The following is an 18,988-nucleotide window of genomic DNA, read 5'->3' as shown; positions in this document are numbered from 1 at the left end:
AAATCACAGTGCTATGTCACCTATCCTGAGGACAGCTTGCTGGGAGATGGCAGTATTTGGTTATCATCTTGCTAGTGCAAACCAGAGAGAGAAAATGCATGTGGCATGCCACTTCACAGACTTCACCCAGTCACTCTTGAGGGCTATGATGATAGGCCAAAACCCATCTGGAAATAGGCTGCTTCTCTGTGCCTGCAAGAAGGATATCTACAAATTTGGTCTATTTCCCTCATTTAAAAGGCTACATCAGCTGTACTGCTTGAGGTACTCTATGCTGATGCTGCTTGAAGATGCTGCTTGATGATGCTGCTGATGCGGCAGCAGTCATGAGCCACTGTTAGCAACAGAACCACTGGCAGGTGGGCTTCAGCCTTGTGTACAGAGTGGGGCTGATAACTGGGCTGCTGGCTGGTGTGGGGTAAGGTGCAGAGACTGCCTGCATGGACTGGCTTGTGTTTCCAATAAATCAGACTCAGAAGTACTGATCTACTGCACTCTGACTTCCAGGTTTCATCTGTTTCAATGCATGAGGTAGTGCAGCAGCCTATTGTGGAGCTGTGACTGATGGGCAAGGGGGAAGAATGTAGGCTGCAGCTCCATGCCTTAGCAGGGTCCCTTGGAGCAAGAGTCAGACCAGGTCCTGCTCCTCCTGTGTGCTCCCTCAGTGCCATGATGCTCCTTCCCAGCTGTGCTGCTGGCCAAACTGAAGGGTCCACCAGCCCACCAATACCTGCCTGTGAGCTGACACAACCTGGCAGTGCACCTGGACATGAAGGGGAGCACGTGGAGGCATAGCCACCAGTAGCAGGGAGCTGAGAGGGTCAGCAGGGAAGAAACCTGTGATCCTACGTGACATATCACACTCATTAGCCAGGTCCAGCCCTGCAGCAAGGAGGGACAGATCCTCCCCAGGGACCCCATCACCCCACAGACCATTGTTCCTCAGCCTGACCAGCCTATGTGCATATCTCCCCCTTCTAATTGTGGGGCTCTGTTTGCTGGCCCTGGATTAGATTCCTGTGCATGCAGGGCTGTTTTCAGGGCTCCAAGTTCTCCCCTCCTGCTGCCTGTGTCGTCTTCGTATCATGCCAGGCCTTAGGAGTGACTCAAATCCTATTTTAGAAACCAAGAGTTAAGCATTTTCAACCTTTATTTTACAAAAATAAACCAGTTTTGCCCTGACACTCTGTGGCCCCCAACCTTCCCCTCCACCCTGCTCCCTTTCCTCTTCCTGGAGGTCTGGCTGTTGTGTGCCACAGCCAGCTGCTCTTATGGAGGCTGCTGGTGCTGCACACTCCTGTGAGTCTCCCCAAACAAGAACCAGAGAAAGGGGTTGGTGCACTTTTGTGACTGCCTCCTCCTCCCAGAATCCAAGCTGGAAACTGTCCAAAATATGCCTCATGGTGACTCTGCCATTTCTGCACAGGGAGCAAGTCTTAGGCAAATCACTCAGAATACATACTTTAAGAAGGAATGTCCATCTGTCCAACTCCTTCCCTTGGATGGAAAAGCAAGCCCCACGAAGTTACTTCTTGCCATCAGTGGAGCTGGCAGGCTGCTGTCCTGCTGGCTGGCTCAGTGCTGGAAGCGTGGGGAGCTAATGTGGGGCTGGTGAAAAGAGTGTGTGGCATAAAGCACTTCTGGAGGTGGTGGAGGGGATGTCAGGATGGAGCAGAGTGGTTCATGGGAGTTCAGCATGGAGGTGAAGTGCTTCATTTCCTCTGTCAGCTGCTTGATCTCCCGGCGCAGGGCAGCGTTCTGTCTCTCCAAGTCTTCACTCTCCTGAAGAGACAAAACCACAGGGGCTTCCTCAGGACGGGACCCACAGGGATGAGCTAGAGACATGAGGGCTGTGGTCCTTCACCTCTCTGCCCCACAGAATTTCCAGAATGATGTATTTCTGGTAAATTCATCACGGAGCCACGCCTGGGCAAACCCTCCTCCCCCAGCTGGCCGGGCCGGGTGTGGGTGCGATGCCGGCAGTCCCAGCCGCGCTCCCCGGCTCCGGTTACGAGAATTGGCTGTGGCTTGCTCCCGCCCAGGCTTTCTCGCTCCCTCTCATGCACACACGCAGCTCCGGGCGCTTCCCGGGCAGCCCAGCCCCCGGGGAGAGCACGTTGAATAACCGCCGTCTTTAACCAGAAAACCACCTGCCACAGGAAACCTGTCATGGCCCTGGAAAGAAGAGACTCACTGCTTCCTGCTAGCAGCCGAGGAAAGCAGCAGCACCGCGGCGAGGAAGGGGAGACGCTTGAGTCAGAAGAAAAGAGAAACTAAGGCCTCAGAAGAACTGAATTAATACCGGTATTAATGAGAATAACAACAAAGGGGTTCGTAATGATGCTCAGCCTTGTCTCAACAATACTGAGAGCATCAAAGCCTTTGCTACCTCTGCTTCTGCTGAAGTGCAGCTAGCTCCAGGCTGAAGCATTGCAGGCATCAACTGACTGTGGATCCAGCAGCCTGGGCAGGACCAGAGATTGCAAACTCAGCTGAGAGAGCTAAAGCAAGACCCAGCACTTGGAGGCTCTGGAAAGCTGCACCACCACCTTGGCAAAGCAAACCATGCTGATTCCTGGTGGTGCCCAGTCTGTGCCCAGGTTGAAATGCACCCAGCAGTTACAGCTGCTGTCACAGCAGGAGCTCACACAGCAAACAGCATCTCTCAGGCATGACCAAATGGTTTGGAAATCATGACTGTTGTTGAACTCAGGAACTGATGGGAATCACCCAGGGGCCAGGAGTCCCAGCTTTCCCATGACTCATTCCCCTCAAAACTCAAGCTAGAAAACCCTGGGGCAGATGGAGCTGGTGGCTCCTTTCATACCACCATAGCTCAAAACAAGCCATACTTTTCTGTGAAGAACCACATCAGAAAAACAAAGTCCCTGATGCAGAATTGACCAAAGGCAAAGAGTGCTCAGGGAATTAATCCAGCAGCAGCAGGGGCTCACTGTCCACTGGGGGGAAAAAAAAAATCTAGCAGAAATTTACCATCCATCATCTACTTGCCTCCCTGCATTTTTTCATCTGCCTCTCGGGACCCAAACTGGACTTAGCCCCACTGCCCCATCCCAGTGGGAAGGCAAGGACTGTGTCCTATCAAAGCTAGCTGAGGTGTAGTAATCTCACAAGCAAGTGGTTGTTATCTGCTCTAAGAAAAGCAGCCCAATCCTGCCTGGTGCACAGCTAGGCAGGGTTTTCCTTGGGGAAGCTCAGAGCCCATACCTCCCTCTAGGATAACTGTGGAGAGAGCACTGACCCCAAGGAAAGGGTATTTTCTCACCTCTCTGAGATACAGTTGCCCAGAGCCATTGCTGCTGGCTGATGTAATGCAATTAGCCTAGAGCCATGTCAGCTCTAGAAGGTTCATCAGCTACTGAGAAATGAGTGAAATCTCTGTCTTAAACCTAGCTCCAACCATGGACTAAGGGCACTGTGTAAGGAGGAAGATTCAGAAATGGATTCTCGAGAATTATTTCCAAGAATGGGAATATGGAAACTGCTAAATCAAAGGATGTTTTTTTGAATATGAGCTCAACTACCACTTTTCAAAGGCCAGCCAAGCCCATCACAGGGATAATGATGGTTTCTGGTCACTGCAGGCTGCATGTTCTTCATCCTTCCCACCAGTGGCCCAAAATACATGGGATGGTACTTATCAATGTGAAAAATGCAGAGCACCCCAGCCCTTATGCTCCAACACTGACTACATATGCCCAAATACACAAAGCCAGAAGTGACTATCCCTCCTGAAAGGCAGGTATCTAATTCTTCACACCAGGAAGAGCTGTTGGGGGTGCCCACAGTGCCACAGAAAAGTATCTTTGTATGCTGTTGCACCTCTGCATAAGTGGAGGCATGAATGTCAAACCTGGGGAGAGCCAACCCAAGTGAGACTGTGCTATCAAAGAGCTCAGTCAGAAGAGGCTGGGAAAGGAAATCAGTAATGAAAGAGTGAGAGATAAAGATGGATTCAAAAGTAGGTGCAAAACTAAACACTTCAATGGCAGTCATCCTGGGCTGTGCACTCTCACTGCAAGAGATGATTTTTATGTCCTGCCCTGGTCTCACTTTTCCTGTCCTGCCTCCACCGAGCATCTCTGCTCCATGTCCCAGGGGAAAAGCACATTGTCTCCTATGAGTCCTCAACACCAGGGGTGAGAAAGGGTGGGAGTGCTCACCAAGTGCAGTGTGTCTGCTTTCTGGGTCTGCCTCAGGCGGCTCTTCTGGGCAGCAATGCGATTCTTCTCCCTCCTTTGGACTTTCCTCATGTCATCAGAAGAGTCCTAGGGAAACAAGGCATGGAAATGACTGGGTAATTCTCTCCCTCACCCTTCTCCAGCAGGGCAGTAGATGGGAAAGGGACACAGCAGATAACATGGAAGCACAGGACACACCCTCCACACCAGGATAAAGCTGTAGCCCAGGGGATGTGTGATGCTTTTAGTCCCCTGATTACCAGGAAGGGCACATCTGATATCCTTAGGGATCCCAGCACAGCTGGGAAATAACCACTCTCCCTTCACCAACACACTGGCCTGGGATATAGTTTGATGGACCAGAGTAAAGACCTCCCTCTGGAAAAAAGATAATTTGAATTCTTGTACAGAAAACCTTTTTCTTCCCTGTGGCTCTGTAGGGTAATGGCACTGCAGACATTCCAGCTCCTTGGATAAACCATTTTTCCAGATATTCAGCCTGTGTTTTCCTCTTTTCACCCCTGTAGGTCCCTCCCTTCTCCATCACCCTTCTGCCTTACGTTTTATTTGTTGCAGGCCCTCACAACACAATCTGGCCCTGCTTTGTTTAACTAGACAGACTCACAGCTTTTGTTTTTAACACGGGTCTTATCTGCTCCACCTCTCTGATCTCTGTCCTACTCTTTTCTGGAGTCCCCTGTTAGCAATGCCTGCAGTGCTGACTGCAACACCCCCAAGCCCCTTAGGCAGGGGAGAACAGAGGTCTCCAGGCTTCAGGTCATGAGCTTCACACACCAGCCATTCTCTGCTGAGATCTGGTCCTTCTGCAGCCTTCTGACAGTTGAAACTGTCACACAGACTTTCATCTTCTGTTTTCATATTGCACTGCCCCTCTTGTGGACTCTTAACATTCACACCACCACTTCTCCACAAGACTACAAAACTCAGCCACAAAAGTTATCTTCCCAGCCCATCTATCTGTCCACATCCTCTCCCCCCCTCCCCCAGCCCAAGATATTTTTCTTTGAACTTAACCGTTCTATCCCTGCCTTCAATACTCTGAAAAGGTCTCAGATACAGCAGCCCCATATCCTGCATCAAGTCCAGTCTCTATCCTTTGGAAAACCTTGTGCTTTACCCCTGTCTCTACCAGGATGCAAGCCAGGATGCATTCCCATCCTTGTTTGGAATCCAAAAATCATCTGCCTAAATGAACCCTAAGATTTCTGAGCAAAGTCTCGGGCACTTGTTCTTGTTGCCAGCCCTAGAGAAATGGCAAATGACAGCCAGAAAAGGCAGTGAGAATACCTCGGACTTGTGTCTCTATCTGCCAGCAAAAGACCTGCATTAAGGTATGCCACATAACAAAACGAAATCCCTCTGTGAAGCATCACTGACATTAAAAACTGCTGAGGCTGAACAGTAAAGAAAGCAGATCCAAAAGAGCAGGGTTTTAATGGGTCCTGAGTGCTGTCCACAGAAGCAGGAAGCAGGCAGGTTGCCCCTGAGCCACCCTGGTCCATGGCCAGGAGGTGCCTGCTCAGGCTCCTCACCAGAGCACCAAGTCACACCAAAGCTTCCTGCCTGCCTGGAATGTATCACAGGATCCACAATGCCCAGGGGTCCTGGGCCCCCAGCTGCCCCTGGGATAGCCCCAGGTAGCCAGGTCATCTCTCTCTGCCCATACCCAGCTCAGTGGCTGGAGCTTCTGCCAGGGCCCTTGGCTGAGCCCTGCATCTCTGTCCCCACAGCCATTCTTAGAAAGCTCTGCCATATTGCACTGTGAGAACACCGACAGTGGGTGCCACCCAACTTCCTGCTCAGCCCTGGCCCACCCTGAGATAGCTGGGGAGAGCTGGGGAAGGGCCCCTGCTTTACCTGCTTGCTGGGAGGGGGAGACTGGCTGAAGCTGCTGGAATCACTGCTGTCGGAGCTGTGGGGCATGGCTGCTGTTTCTGCCTCCCAGGGTCTCTTCTGCTTCCTTCGTGCTCTTGGTGTGCCTGCTTTCTGTCTTGCTTCTCTGCCTCTCCTCTGTCCTCCTCTGCCACCTCTGATGTGGCCCTGGGCTCCTGCTCCCACCTGTCCCAGAAGCTCTCTGTCCTCCTGCCCAGCACTCTGACACTTTCGCTGCCTCTACTCTCAGAGCCTCTGCACCTTCCCTTTAGGGCTCAGCCTCCTGTGGTTTCTCAGAACCTTAGGGATGTAAGCTGAAAGTCACGTGGCCGGAAACTTTAAGGCAAAGAAGAAAAGTTAGAGAAGAAAAAAAATTTTAAAACCAATTAAAAAAAAAAAAAAAAGAAGAAGAAGAAGAAAAAAAAAAAAAGCACATCTGGGAAAACTGAGCTTCAAAATAGCCTGAAAAACCCCCGAAAAACACCTTCAGGCAGTTGAAAAACAACGCGATGGGTTTTCTCTGAGACAAGCAGCAGAGATGGAAAGGAAGAAAAGCCCCAGCTCTGGCTGTGAAACTTGGACCCTCATAGGGGGGCACTGCGGAGGAGGTGACACTGGGAGCCCCAGAAATTCCAGGGGCACTGTGTCCATGCCTGCCCTATGCAGGCAGGAGGTCAGTCCAGCCCCAGGCAACCTCAGTCACCCCAAAGCAGCTGAGGAAATTCCCAAGCAGCCACATATCTCCCCACGAGCCTCCCAGCCCCTGCTGCCGCCCCCGGCAGCACTGACGTGGGTCCCGGGGAGGGGACGGGTGCCCTCAGCAGGTGCCACAAAACCACTGCCTGTGCAGGTGGCTCACGTGGGCACCATTAGCTCCAGTCCTGTGTGAGAAGAAAGGCTCAGCACCATAGAACATTTGGACTGGATTGGGTAGGACTACTATTTTCTATAAAGCAAAGATTTATAGCACTTTAAAGCATTCATTAGTACGTTCACCATTGGTCCATAAAGGAATATCAGCCCTGGCAGACAAAGTGCTGTAAATATAAGAATCTATGAATCAGCCCATGCAGACAGCAGCAAGGAGAATCTGCTTTGGATCCCCTTCTTCATCCTCCAGTCTGTGCTCTCTGGGACTGCTTTAGAAGACTAAAGATGTGCAATCAGCAGTGCTTTGGGGTACCCTCAGAGTAGCCCATGTTAGTGGCTCTGGAGATGACAATGCAGGATAGGAAGTGCCAAAGCAAGGACCACATGCTTTCTGATCTGCTCAAGTCACCAGATCCAGCAGGGTGAGCCAGGGCCACATGCCAACAGGCTCTCCATCCACAGACAGGAGCATAAGACTTTGGAGTTGCTAAGTTCTTGCATGTGCAATAAAGAGCAGATCTAGAAACAGGCATGAACCCATGCACAGTAACCCACTCCAGTGGAAAAACACAGCAATTCCCAGTTCCCAGCTTACTGGTTTTTGTTGCCTGTGGGTCCTTTGGTTGAGTTTCTTCTGCTACAGGCAGGAACATCTATCAAGTTTCAGCAGCAGGACATAGGTAAGGGCACTCGAGATACAGTTATCATTTGGGAAAGATTCTTGGAAATAATTTCTCTATTGCAGCACAGAAAACACACTTGCAGAGTGCATGTGTTTGGAACACAGTGCAGACTAGCATGAGCACTGCTAGCATTTCTTCCCATCCTCTCCACTCATGGAGCCAACACAGGTGCAAACATGGCCAAAACCAAGAGCTGCATGGGGCTGGCTGCAGGCTGGGTGGCTCAGGGAAATCTCCTGACTTAGCTGCACTAGCGAAACTATTCCACTTTGACCCATTTCCCTCTTTAGAAACATCCTGTGGCACTGGTGTTCCACTCTTAGCCTTTTTATTTGAACATTTCACAGCATTGAGTGTGTTTTTCCTCCTGGTGTGCTATATGGAAATGCTAGGATCCACCACACTCTTTAACATGGGTTTGCTTGGTACAACCCACACTGAGGGACCCAATTTCCTGGAACTGCAACCCCCCTGTAGCACACAGGGCTCTTCTGGTACAGCTGCCTCCAGAAATGGAGTAGCCAAAGGCATTGGTGAGGTGAGAAGTGCTGAGTTTTGGCCTCCCAAGGCACTGGCTGGCAGCCCTTGAAGGATCCATCAGCTCACTGCATCGCTACACTTCCTCTGACCTCTGCAACACTGTGTGGCTCTTTCTTTCCAGGAAGAACACTGCTGGATTCCCACTCTCCTGAGATAACCACTCCTCTGCTGCTGAGCAGGTCTCTCTGCCTGGCCTGTTCTGCTCTGCAGGCTGCTGGAGGGAATTCCTTCCTCAGTGAAAAACATCCTTGTTCCGTTATTGGACAAATTAGCTGAAGCCTTCCTTTTGTACCCAGCAGGGCCAGTGTCTGGGAGGCAGCTGGGAGGGTGGTGGGGCTGTTGGCAGAAGGTGGTGAGGGAAGCTGAGTGTCCTGGCAGGAGCTGGACAGTCAGTGCAAAACTGGAAGGTGGCTATGGCAAAAGCTGTTCTTTGATCCACTGAAGGAAGGGTTTGAGTGCACCTTGGTTTGCCCAGAGCTGGGCTTTTATTAACAGCTGATGAAGATACTTCAGGAGAGAGCAACAGCATGGGAGAGGGTTTGGACACTTGGTCTTTCTGAGCAGGACTAGGAGAGCATCCCTTTTCCTGCTTTGTGCAAACACATTCCTTTCCCTTGAACTGAAAAACTCACCAGTGCTAGGCTACTGCCATACCAGCAGCTTGATGTAGAAAGGATGCTTTCAGAGGTTTTTAGGGAAAGGACAGGACCAAGCAGTCCTGTACTTGTCCCTTGTAAATTACAGCAGGCAATGCTGAAGTGAGTCTTGTCCAGGACAGAGTGGCTGCAGGTACTCTGAAGCCTGGGCTTAGTGTGATCTCAATATGGGGAAATGGTTTGAAAGCAGCAAGATGCAGTTCAGCAAGAACAAATGCAAATGTAAAGCAAAGTGAGTGGTAGGTAGCAGATCTGGAGAATAGCTGGTGGGGCAGCAGAATAGCAGGGAAAAATCCAGGGGTTACAGAGCACTGAAAACCAAAGCTTTGCCAGCAGCAAAGGGGTCAGGTACTGACTTGGGGTTCTGGGGCAAGGCAGAGGAGGTGACTGCCTTGTGCTGCCTGTGCAGGACACCTTCAGAGTCCCAGCCAAGAAGTGGAGTAGTCTGGAAGAAAACAACACAAAGGATAAACACACAGAAATATTGCCCTAAGAGAAAGGGGTGAAGAAGTTGGGCCCATCCAGCCTAGAAAAGAGAAGTCTTGGGGGTGGGAAGTGGGTGGGGAAGGAAGAGTCTTTTATATGTTGCAATGGAAAGGGTGGTCAGCTGGTTCCTGTGCTGCCAAAGCAGGGTAAGAAGCAACAGGCTCCAACTGCAGCAGGAAAGGTGGAGGTCCGATGTTCAAAGCAAGATGAGGTTAGGAAGACCTTGGGATGGGCAATTCAGGAATAATTCAAGCCCCTTTTTATGAAGTGGCTGGGAAGAAACCTCTCACAAAGGAGTTTAGGTTGAATCCTGCCTCTGTGGGATGGATTTTGTTATGAGTTATGTTCCCAGGTTTTAAATAAGGAAAAAAAAATAAAAAGGGGGAGAAAAAAAGCACTACTAGGATGGGCTCCTCAGAACCAAGAGAGCACATTTTTCAACCAGTGCTCTCGGTTCAAAGCCTCTTTCCCTCTGTCCCACTGTGCAACCAGCTTCCTTCAGCACAGGTGGGTGCTGGAGTTTCCTTGCAAACCTGCTGCTCCAGAGCTCTTGCCTGCAGTAGACTTATGACAGCAACATTTAAAACAGCATCTCAGCCCATCCACCTCACTCATCTCATTTGCACAGCCATTCAGTGCTATTTAAAAATCCAGCCTAGAGCAGTTACCAACTTCAGCCTCCTATAAACCACCGAGGTTGTTTCTGCTTCACATGCAGCATTTTATGCAAATAATTTCTTACAATATTTGGACAACTGCAACAACTTGTTTGTAATTTCTCATGAGTTTGAAGACTTCTGCATAGAAATCACTGCTGAGATGTTAAGTGAATGGCTGTGTTGAACAAAGTCTCTGCTCTCCACCAGATGCTTCTGCCATGTCCCACTCTGCCTGTCTGCAACGTGGGCAGCTTCCCCAGTCTCTGTCACCAGGGCTATTTCATCTTGACTGAGCTGAGTCTGAGAGTGACGTTGTGCCAGGAGAGCTGAAGCACAGTTCCACCAAATTCATCCCACTTGGCACAGAGCAAACACCAACACTTTCAGTCCTTACTGGGTGCAACCAGCCAATGCACAGGAAACAGGTACTTTACACCTGGAAAGCCTGATAAATGACAAGGGCTGTAAGTCAAGCACTCAAAATTGTGGAAATCCCATAATTAAACCCTAAAGGACACTGCATTTATGCCCTCATGCTGTTTAACATGCTGTGCTCTGTAGCTGCATGATCCACTAGGGTTTATTCCTTGGGGTGGCCGTGTTACCTTCATCTTGTCCTGCAGTCAGCATGCTCCAACATCCAGCTTTTCCTTTTCTTCACAGACTCTTTGTAATGCTCATCACTTCAGCACTGAGTGTTTCAGGGTAATAAATGAAGCTGTTTTTAAAGCCATCTTTTCAGGTCTGGAGCTGGGGATGAGGGGATGGAGTTATACCTATTTTACAGGTACAAAATAAAAGACAAAAGAGAATTAGGTCATAAGTACTCATTCATTTTAGATACACATTTTGAACCAACAAGGATCTAAATTTTTTGATGGTTTAGAACTATATAGCACTTAGTTTAGTCAAACCCCAGATCCTGATGTCTGTGACTGCATCTGCAAATCTTTAGCACTTCTCTATAGCAGCTTGGGAAATGAGGAAGATGCAGCTGCTCCTATGAAGCTCTTGCTCATGTGGCTCACCAACTCACAGAGTACCTTCAATGCAGGGGTAGACACACACCCAGCTCTTCAGGGAGGCATCAGCTGTCTGCCCAGGAGAATCAATTTTCTTTCTGCAGTCTCTTGCTTCACCAACTTGATAGGAGTTTCCCAGCCCTGCTAAGAAAGGAGGCAGCCTAGCTGTCCAGCTTTTTGCTTCCTCCACCCAAGGTCCAGTCTGGGTGCTGAAGAGGTGGCAATCCAGGGCAAAATGCATGAAGTGATCATATGCACAAGGCAGCTGAAGTTAGGCTGCCCAGGAAAACCCATTTCCAGCAATTTCTAGGTCTTCAGTACTTGGCTTTGTCACTTTATGTGGGTGTTTTTGAATGTCATTAGTAATGCTTTATTTCTTTTTTTTTTTGGGTCCATATTTTAAGAGAAGAAAACTGTAGAAAGGAAATGCCATATGTGCTAGCTTCCCAGATAAGGACACCAAGCCCCAGGTAGATGGGGTCCATCTGACCCCACTGGAGAGGAAGAGCAAGCCTGGCTAGAGCTGAAGGGCTGACAGGAGGTTGGCAGGGTCAGACCTCCTGCACATACTGGAGTTTCGGTCTCAAGACACCAATTATTAGAGTTCACCCCGGGCTATTTTGAAGGGATGAACCACATTCTCCTTCTCCTGTCCTGTACAGATCTATGGGTTGTGTATTTAGCTGAGCAACCTCTAATCTGTTCCTGGCAAGGAATCAGCAGCTCATGAGCAAGTACTCAGATGTACACTTACAAGAGTCTCCAGGTCAGCAGATCTCAAACCCTGGTAGAGTACATCCATTCAAGGCCAAACTTCCTCTCACTGCTGTTTTCACAGGCCTTGTCTACCTTCTGGGATCAGTCAAAAATGAACCAGATTACCCAGCTGCGCTGGGGACACTGAAAAGGTTCAGCTGCCAGACGCCCCCCAGCCAGGCAGGGTTTCTGTGCTTCCGCTGCTGGGCTGAGCCCACCTTGAACTATCCGAGCGCATGGAGCGGAGGGCGCAGATGTTGTCTGACAGTTTGACTCATCTCGGTGGCAGTCTCGTTCAGAGAGGATGGGGAAGGCCCAAAGAGGAAGGGCAGTGACCCGTTTAACCAGAAGGGCTGATCCACCCAGGGGTAGAATTACTGCTGATGGCAAGGGGCCATGCCCCAGCTTCCTTTGTGCTTCCCAGTGTGTGCATTTCCAGGCAGTACAAGAGCAGGACAGGTACAGGTGGCTGTTCAGCCCAGCAGGACTCAACATTGGGAATATGTTACTACTGCAGTAAATCCAGCTGCAACAACCAAGGAGCAAAAATTGTGCTCCCAGGGGGATGAACAATGCCTGATGGAGGGTTTGATGTTCACAGGGCTTTGGTTGAAGCCACGATCCATGGCATGGGGGTGGATGGTATCTCAAATTAATACATGACTCTTGAGTGTATTACGTTGCTGCTTCATTACTCCATTCAGAGGAAAATGTCCTTCAACGCCCCCCATCACCACAAAACATGTTCAAGACTCCCAGGGATTGAGTACAGCTTATTTAGGGTATGTTCTTGCAGACAGACTCTGAGACACCCACCTTGGCAGGAGATGGCTGTGAACAACACTCATGCTAGTACTGTACTTTCACTCCAATGGGATCTGCTTCATTTTTGGATTATGGGGGTGTGTGCACTGGTTTTTCCTTCTCTCCACCCCATTTGGTAGGAACAGGAGCTTCCCAAATCCTCCAGCTCACGCAGCATGATTGGAGGAGGTGTTCAGCACAAGCAGCTCTGCCAACAGGCTCACATGCAGTGGGCTTGTGCCCAGGCATGTGTGGAGCTTGTAGAAGCAGTGCTGGAGCCCAGCACATCAGAGGCAGCGTGGGGGAGGACAGGCTGTGGGGCAGGGTGGCTGTGAAGCAGGGGACAGGGAGCTGTGCAGAAGGTACACATCAAGTAGTGCTGAATGGCAGAACCACACTGGCAGAGTAACCAAACACACAAATGGGTATGAGCTCCATCAGCCTGGACAGTGCACTGGCATGTGGTGTCACACCTGGCACACACAGCCCTGCCTGATGCCAGCTCTCTGGGAGACAACCCAGAGTCCCAGAGCAGGCTGCTGGGGAGGCAGGGCTGAGCCCCTGCCCCAAACCTGGTCCATCCCCAGAGCCCCCAGCCAGGGCTCCTCAATGCCTTTTCTAGAGAAACACAAGGAAGGACACTCATGGTCAAACACCCAAACACCAAGGGAGGACTTGCTTAGTGCTGGCTCTTTCAGAGGGCTTGTAAAGTCCCACAGGTGTCCCCAGGGGGCTTGGAGCAGCAGATGGAGGGAGGAGAGGGAGCACTTTCAGATGATCATCAATCTTGTGCTTTCCACACTTGCCTTTTGGTACCCTGGCAAGAGAGAGGTGTTCTGTAATCCTGGGACATGGCTACTTTTCCTACAGCTTTGTATGTGGCTGCCAACACCTGTGCCCAGAACTGCAGCTTCCCATGGTACCTCATCCCTCATGGTGCTTTGAAGGCAGGACAAGGGAGAGGTGCTACACCCTAAGCCATGCCAGCAGTGATGGTGCAAGGCCCTGACTTGGAGACTTGGTCTTCCTGGTGTCACTAATAATGCCAAAATTGGTTTGAAAGAAGGGACAGGAAAATAGAAACTCCTTGCCACCATTCTTTACCTGAATCCCAAAGTAGATGTCTGAGAATCATGCCATCTTTTATCTTACTTAAGCCAAATTTTTTACTTCATTTTTGGGTATCCTTGTTTTTTATATCAATACCTGATCCTTTGTGAGCCATCTGAAACTGTTGGCCAGCAGGGCATCTTGCCCACCTGCACAAACCAGTTTGCTGGCTCTCTGAGAAGTGTGTCAGTTTACCAGTGTGAAATGAGTTGTCTTTCCATTTCTTTGAACATCTTGTGAGGGGGTGAGCAGAGGAACAGACTTATCTCTAAGCCAGGAATTGCTCTGCACATCTCTATCACGCGGCATTTCACTAGTTTCCACTCTAAACTAGTGGGACTTTTAGTCCCTACGTAGGGAAATTTTCCTTCAGCTCTAATTTAGGTCAGCACCATCTTTGGATGTCTACTGATTTCACAGCAGGGAAGACAGAAGCAAACACAGCAACCCAGGGAAGCTTGCCAGCATCTACCATGGCATCACAGTTTTAAAGGATGGATGTACTCTTCTTCATCCCATTCCTCATGCAGCCTTCCTCCTTTCCCACTGCTGCACAGTGAGAGGGACCCACAAGATATCTCTATCTTGAATTTGGAGCACAGCCTTGAACCTTTTGGCACCCACATCTAAACCACCCAGGTGTCAGCTGGCACTTAGGCACACATCAGAGCATGGCCGGGAGAAATGCAGAGGTGCTGCTACCCCAGCATGAGAACTCAGCTGCCAAGCAGAGTGGGACCTTGCAGCTACAGCAGATGGTTGGTGTCAGATGAAGAAATGTGCTGCTCCACAGCCCTGCCTGAATGAGGCTCCATGTCACACAGGGTACACTGGCTGCTTGCATTGCTCCTAAAACTTGTGCATGTGATGCAGCAACCTGCAGGCATTCAACAGACAGCAGAACAGGTGCCTGCAGCCACTTTGCAGGCACAGAGAACACCTAGCACCTGCAGCTGAGGGGGTTTGTTTGGAGCAGTGAGTTTGGCTTTGCCAGCCTGTTACACTGCTGAATGGGGTGCCATCATGCTGCCCAGTCATACAGGAGTGCCAGCATGCACCAGCACCTGACTGCCTTAGACACTCATCCATTACCTGCTGTCTGGAGCTAGACAGACAATTAGGTCACTGCCTCCAGGGAAGGTCTGCACAGAAGAAAAGGGATGCCTCACTTGGCAAACACCTGCAAAATGCAGCAGTGCCTCTGCTTGGCACCCACGGAGTTTGCCTGTCACAGTAGTCAGTAGCCCACGTACTGAGAGGCACTTGCCAATACCCACATGTTAGCTGTAGAGCAAACCCCCTCTTGCTGCTTTTCTGGTCACCAAGCATTCAGCACCACCTTGAGATGAGCTGTCAGTAGCCATTTTATCCTCAGCCAGAAATCACATGTTAGCCTGCTAGTGGATCCATTGGATTTGGGAGTCCACAGGCCTGCAGCACAGTCTTGCTGCCCAGTTCTTTCTGACAACCCCGTGACATTTCAGCACAAGCAGGTATCCAGCAAATCCAGCCAGCCCAGATGATGCTGCTGGAATTGAGGCCATGGCAAAGTAGAGGCAGGAACTGCAGTGTCAGGAGTCAGGACTTCCCCTGACGGTGTCACAGATGACAACTCAGCAAGTTCATTCTGCAGAAACTAGATAACATCAGCACAAGGTGGTGGTTACTGGCAAACAATCCTGTTCCTGAAGCTTCATCTGAGACGTGACAGGCTGCAGTGAAACCCTTTTGTCAAACAGACCCAAACTCTGCATTTGCTGAAATCCCACGTGGGCTTCTGGAAGTAGTTTCATGCTGGTATTTCCTGGGAGCTCCAGGTTGCAATGCTGGGAGCCAGGGTTGGAAAAGTCCATCACCTTGCTAACACAGGGCCTTTTTGTCTAGCAGAGTCCCTTGAGCTAGACAGGGATGCAGAGATGTCAGTCTTACCCATAGTTACCCACCTCCTGCCTTGAGCAGCAAAAGCTTTTCCTTCCTAACAGGGCCTACCCTTTCTCCAATTCCCACAGCACCCCACTTAAACTTTGTGCAAGCACAGCAGGACACAGGACTGGAGAGAGGAAAGTCCTTCCTTCCTTCTTGGAAGCTACTGAAGTTCAATAAACCCCTTGGCAGGTGTTCTTAATCAGCATTGAAGTCATCCTAGTACAACGGGGCTCCCTCCCTAGTCCCTGGGTAGGCTTTGCTCACAAAGAAATTATCAGCACAGGCAGTCATACCACTGACTGCTCTACCAAATATATCCCTGGGCCAAAGTCTGCTTGAATTGATCACTCCACTTTAAATAGCCAAACCAAAGAAAACCCTGCAGCAAGAAAACTCTGCAGCAAGGCATCTGGAGGAGGGTTTTTCACCACCAAATTAGTCCATAACTTTAACTAATTGGGAATAACCTCCTGCTGACCCTGACAGACAAAATCAAAGGCTCAGCGTCATTAAGCTCTCTCATCCCACAACCACACACTGCATCTTCCACCCAAAGTGAGCCCCAGGTGATGCATGGGCTGAAATACCTGTGCTGGGCAGGAGACCCAGCTGCATGCAGGCAGAGCCACTGAGGCTGTCAGGAGTGCTGAAGCTTGGGGAAGCATCACAGCATCACAGGCTGTGCCTGGAATTGCAACTCGGTTGCAGTGGAGCAGTCAGCCGGAGCTGACAGGTGCTCCCAAGGCTTCTGCTCCTGGGAATTCAGATGCAGAGAAAAGGCAAACTCCAGCCATCATGTCCTGGGTGCCAGCCCTTTCTGGTGGCCCTGACCAGCAAGAACCTCCTGGATGCAGAGAAGGATCTTTTCCTGATATGGAAAGTGTTGGTGACTAAGCTGCTATGACTGAGCAAGCTCCCTGCCCATGGGGCTGGCTACACTGCTGACAGTAGTGCCCTGCCTGCCTCTGTCACCCACCTGGGAGATAACCCTGGCCACCCCACCAGCTGCATGGTGTGGGGAAACTCATGCCCCTAACCAGGGAGAGGTGATCCATGCAGCTCTGTGCACAGAGCAGTTCCCTGAGCCCAGCAGAAGCATGATGCCTCCATGCAAGCATGGGATGCACAGGGACCCATTCCCTTTGCTTCCCTTGCCTGCCTCCCACCATCCTCCCCCCCTCCCATTTCAATCACCAGCAACCACTGATCACAGATAAGCAAAATATGTGCAAAGCCATGGGGAGCTGGGTGATGCTTGCAGAGTCCGGCACCCATTGTAATCCATGGTAATCAAAGCAGTTTCCGTGACTCTTGGTAAATATCAAGGCTGGGGATTTCTGGGGCTTGTTTTCCAGCAAGTTGAGCAGAAGAACCAATAAGGACAAAGACAAATGAATACCTGTTGCCCTTGGCTCAAAATGAAACAAGAAAGACAGGTCACTGGCAAAGGTTAGTTAATACCACTTCCCACAGTGTTATGGAGTCGCCCTCAGCCAACTGACAAGAAAGGCAGAGGAGGCAATTTTTCATAGACAAAGTGAGAACAATACTGTGAAAACTGCAAAGTAATGACCCCTAAGCATCCTCTGCTGTAAGCCAAGGGAGGGAGGGGCTGGATGCCCCTGTCCCCAGGACTGCGCATATACCTTGTCTACAAGGCGGTGGGGCAGTGGGCTGGGAGAGGATGAGGAGGAAAGGAAGAGGGCCACAATGAAGCTTTGGGAGCATGATGGCCTGCTCAACCTGTTTGGGATGAGCTGATTGCAGGAGAGAGGGGCGAGGAGCTGGCAAGACACAACTGGAGAAACTGAGTTCTAGCTGTCCATGGGCCCTGACTCTTGTCAGAGGTCCAGCAAGAAGGAGAGATGGGCATGCAGTATAGAGCACTCACACCAAACTACTATAGCTGGAGTCCCAACCGGTTTATTCCCCACTGCCTCAGGCCTGCTGATTTTGGTCAAAGTGGTACCTGCCTTTCCTTAGGAGTGAAGAGGACAGGGTGGCTTTGCAGAGGGAACAGGAGTAGCATGTGAAGGACACCAGAGAGCTATTACAAGCATCTAAACAATGAAAAAGTAATGTGGCTCACCTGCCTGGGATTCAGGAAAAATATGGTATCACATCACTCTGGGGAGAGCTCTGGCCTCAACTACAAGTGGGTATGAGAAGGAGCACAAGAGTTACGACCTGAATGTGGATATCACAGAACAGAAGATGGGCGTGTCCTGGAGGAGGCTTGCTGGCACCCTGGAAATTCTTGCTGGTGGTCCTGTTTGTCAAGCTACCTCAGGTGTCTCAGAAGCAGAGAGGCCTGCAGGTGAAATGGCCAGGAAGCAGCAGTGTTGTCAATTGGGCTCATATGTTTAACAAGAACCATCTGATGGAAGCATGGGTTGGCACCATGAACCATAGAATGACAGAAAGGTTTGAATTGAATGGGATCTTTAAAGGCCATCTAGTTTCAACCCCCTGCCACATGCAGGGACTCCTTCCACCAGGCCAGGTTGCTCTGAGCCCTATCCAACCTGGCCATGAAGACTTCCAGGGATGGGGTATTCAACACCTCATTTCAAAAGGTTCTTATAACTCTTATGTCCTGGTGAAATGTCCCTCTCCAGCTTACCCAGAGATCTTTAGGTACTGGAAAGGTGCTCTGAGGTCCCCGCAGAGCCTCCTCTTCTCCCGGCTGAAGAGCCCCAGCTCTCGCTGCCGTTTCTCATAGGAGAGGTGCTCCAGCCCGCTGCCCACTGCTCCGAGAGCTGTCGGGGGCGGTCAGGGCTCGAGGCGCTCTCCCGAGCCGGGGCCGCGGCCGAGCGGGAGCGGTGCAGGCACCGGCACTGTCCGGCGGCACTGTCCGGCAGCACGGTCCGGCAGCACGGTCCGGCCCGGCCCAGCCCGGCCCCGCCGCTCCCGCGGCCGCGCGGCGCCTCCTGCCGGCAGCCCCGGCCCCGCCGAGCGCACGGCGGCTCCGGCCGCGCACGGTCCCGGCAAGGCTCTGTCCGCGCACGGGGAGCGGCGGGGCCGGCGGCGGCAGCGCTTGCGGGCAGTGAGAGGAGCGAGGCCACGAGAGCAGCCGGCACGGGGGCTCCGGGAACGGGACCGCACCTGCCCGGTGCCCCGGCACTGCCGCATCCCGCCCGCCGACGGGCCCCTGCGCGCCTGTCTCCAGACGCCTCGTGTGCGGGTTTGGGTGAGCACGGGAGAGCCTCGGGCTGGAGCGGTGAGCGAGACTAGAGCTGGGTGTCAGCAGCGACTGCGTCCTCAGGGCTCCTGCACCCAGGGCCAGCAACTGCGGCTACAACCAGCTACAGCTATCCGCGGGAGGGAACCAGTGCGTGCGTGTGCGCCCCCCAGGATGAGGGATGCAGCCCGACCGGAGCG

The 18,988-nt window shown here is 51.3% G+C and overlaps 1 protein-coding gene across 2 annotated transcripts; it reads right to left on the bottom strand.

The window, feature by feature from the left end:
- Positions 1–1,134: 1,134 nt before the first annotated feature.
- On the bottom strand, positions 1,135–15,314 carry BATF (basic leucine zipper ATF-like transcription factor). 2 transcript variants are annotated; one of them, XM_056493492.1, is made up of 4 exons: positions 10,595–15,314; positions 6,081–6,431; positions 4,185–4,289; positions 1,135–1,782 (listed from the first exon to the last, which is right to left on the bottom strand). In XM_056493492.1, exons 2-4 carry the CDS (start codon positions 6,144–6,146, stop codon positions 1,576–1,578), a joined length of 378 nt encoding a protein of 125 aa, XP_056349467.1. In that variant the 5' UTR covers positions 6,147–6,431; positions 10,595–15,314; the 3' UTR covers positions 1,135–1,575. The 2 variants fall into 2 exon arrangements, with proteins under 2 accessions (XP_056349467.1, XP_056349466.1); XM_056493491.1 differs by lacking the exon at positions 10,595–15,314 and having other exon boundaries at positions 1,159–1,782; positions 6,081–6,458.
- Positions 15,315–18,988: the final 3,674 nt, after the last annotated feature.

Source organism: Oenanthe melanoleuca, chromosome 5, assembly GCF_029582105.1.
Source record: "Oenanthe melanoleuca isolate GR-GAL-2019-014 chromosome 5, OMel1.0, whole genome shotgun sequence".
Taxonomy (NCBI): domain Eukaryota; kingdom Metazoa; phylum Chordata; class Aves; order Passeriformes; family Muscicapidae; genus Oenanthe; species Oenanthe melanoleuca.
Note: the sequence above shows the minus strand (reverse complement) of the source record. Positions and strands in the feature narration are given on the sequence as shown.

What these genes read in the sequence shown, in the direction of transcription:
- BATF (XM_056493492.1), bottom strand. Translation starts at nt 6,146, where the DNA reads ATGCCCCACAGCTCCGACAGCAGTGATTCCAGCAGCTTCAGCCAGTCT. An exon ending in CTCCCCCTCCCAGCAAGCAG is followed by an intron (nt 4,290 to 6,080) that starts GTAAAGCAGGGG and finishes TTGTTTCCCTAG; the next exon opens with GACTCTTCTGATGACATGAG. An exon ending in AAGCAGACACACTGCACTTG is followed by an intron (nt 1,783 to 4,184) that starts GTGAGCACTCCC and finishes TTGTCTCTTCAG; the next exon opens with GAGAGTGAAGACTTGGAGAG.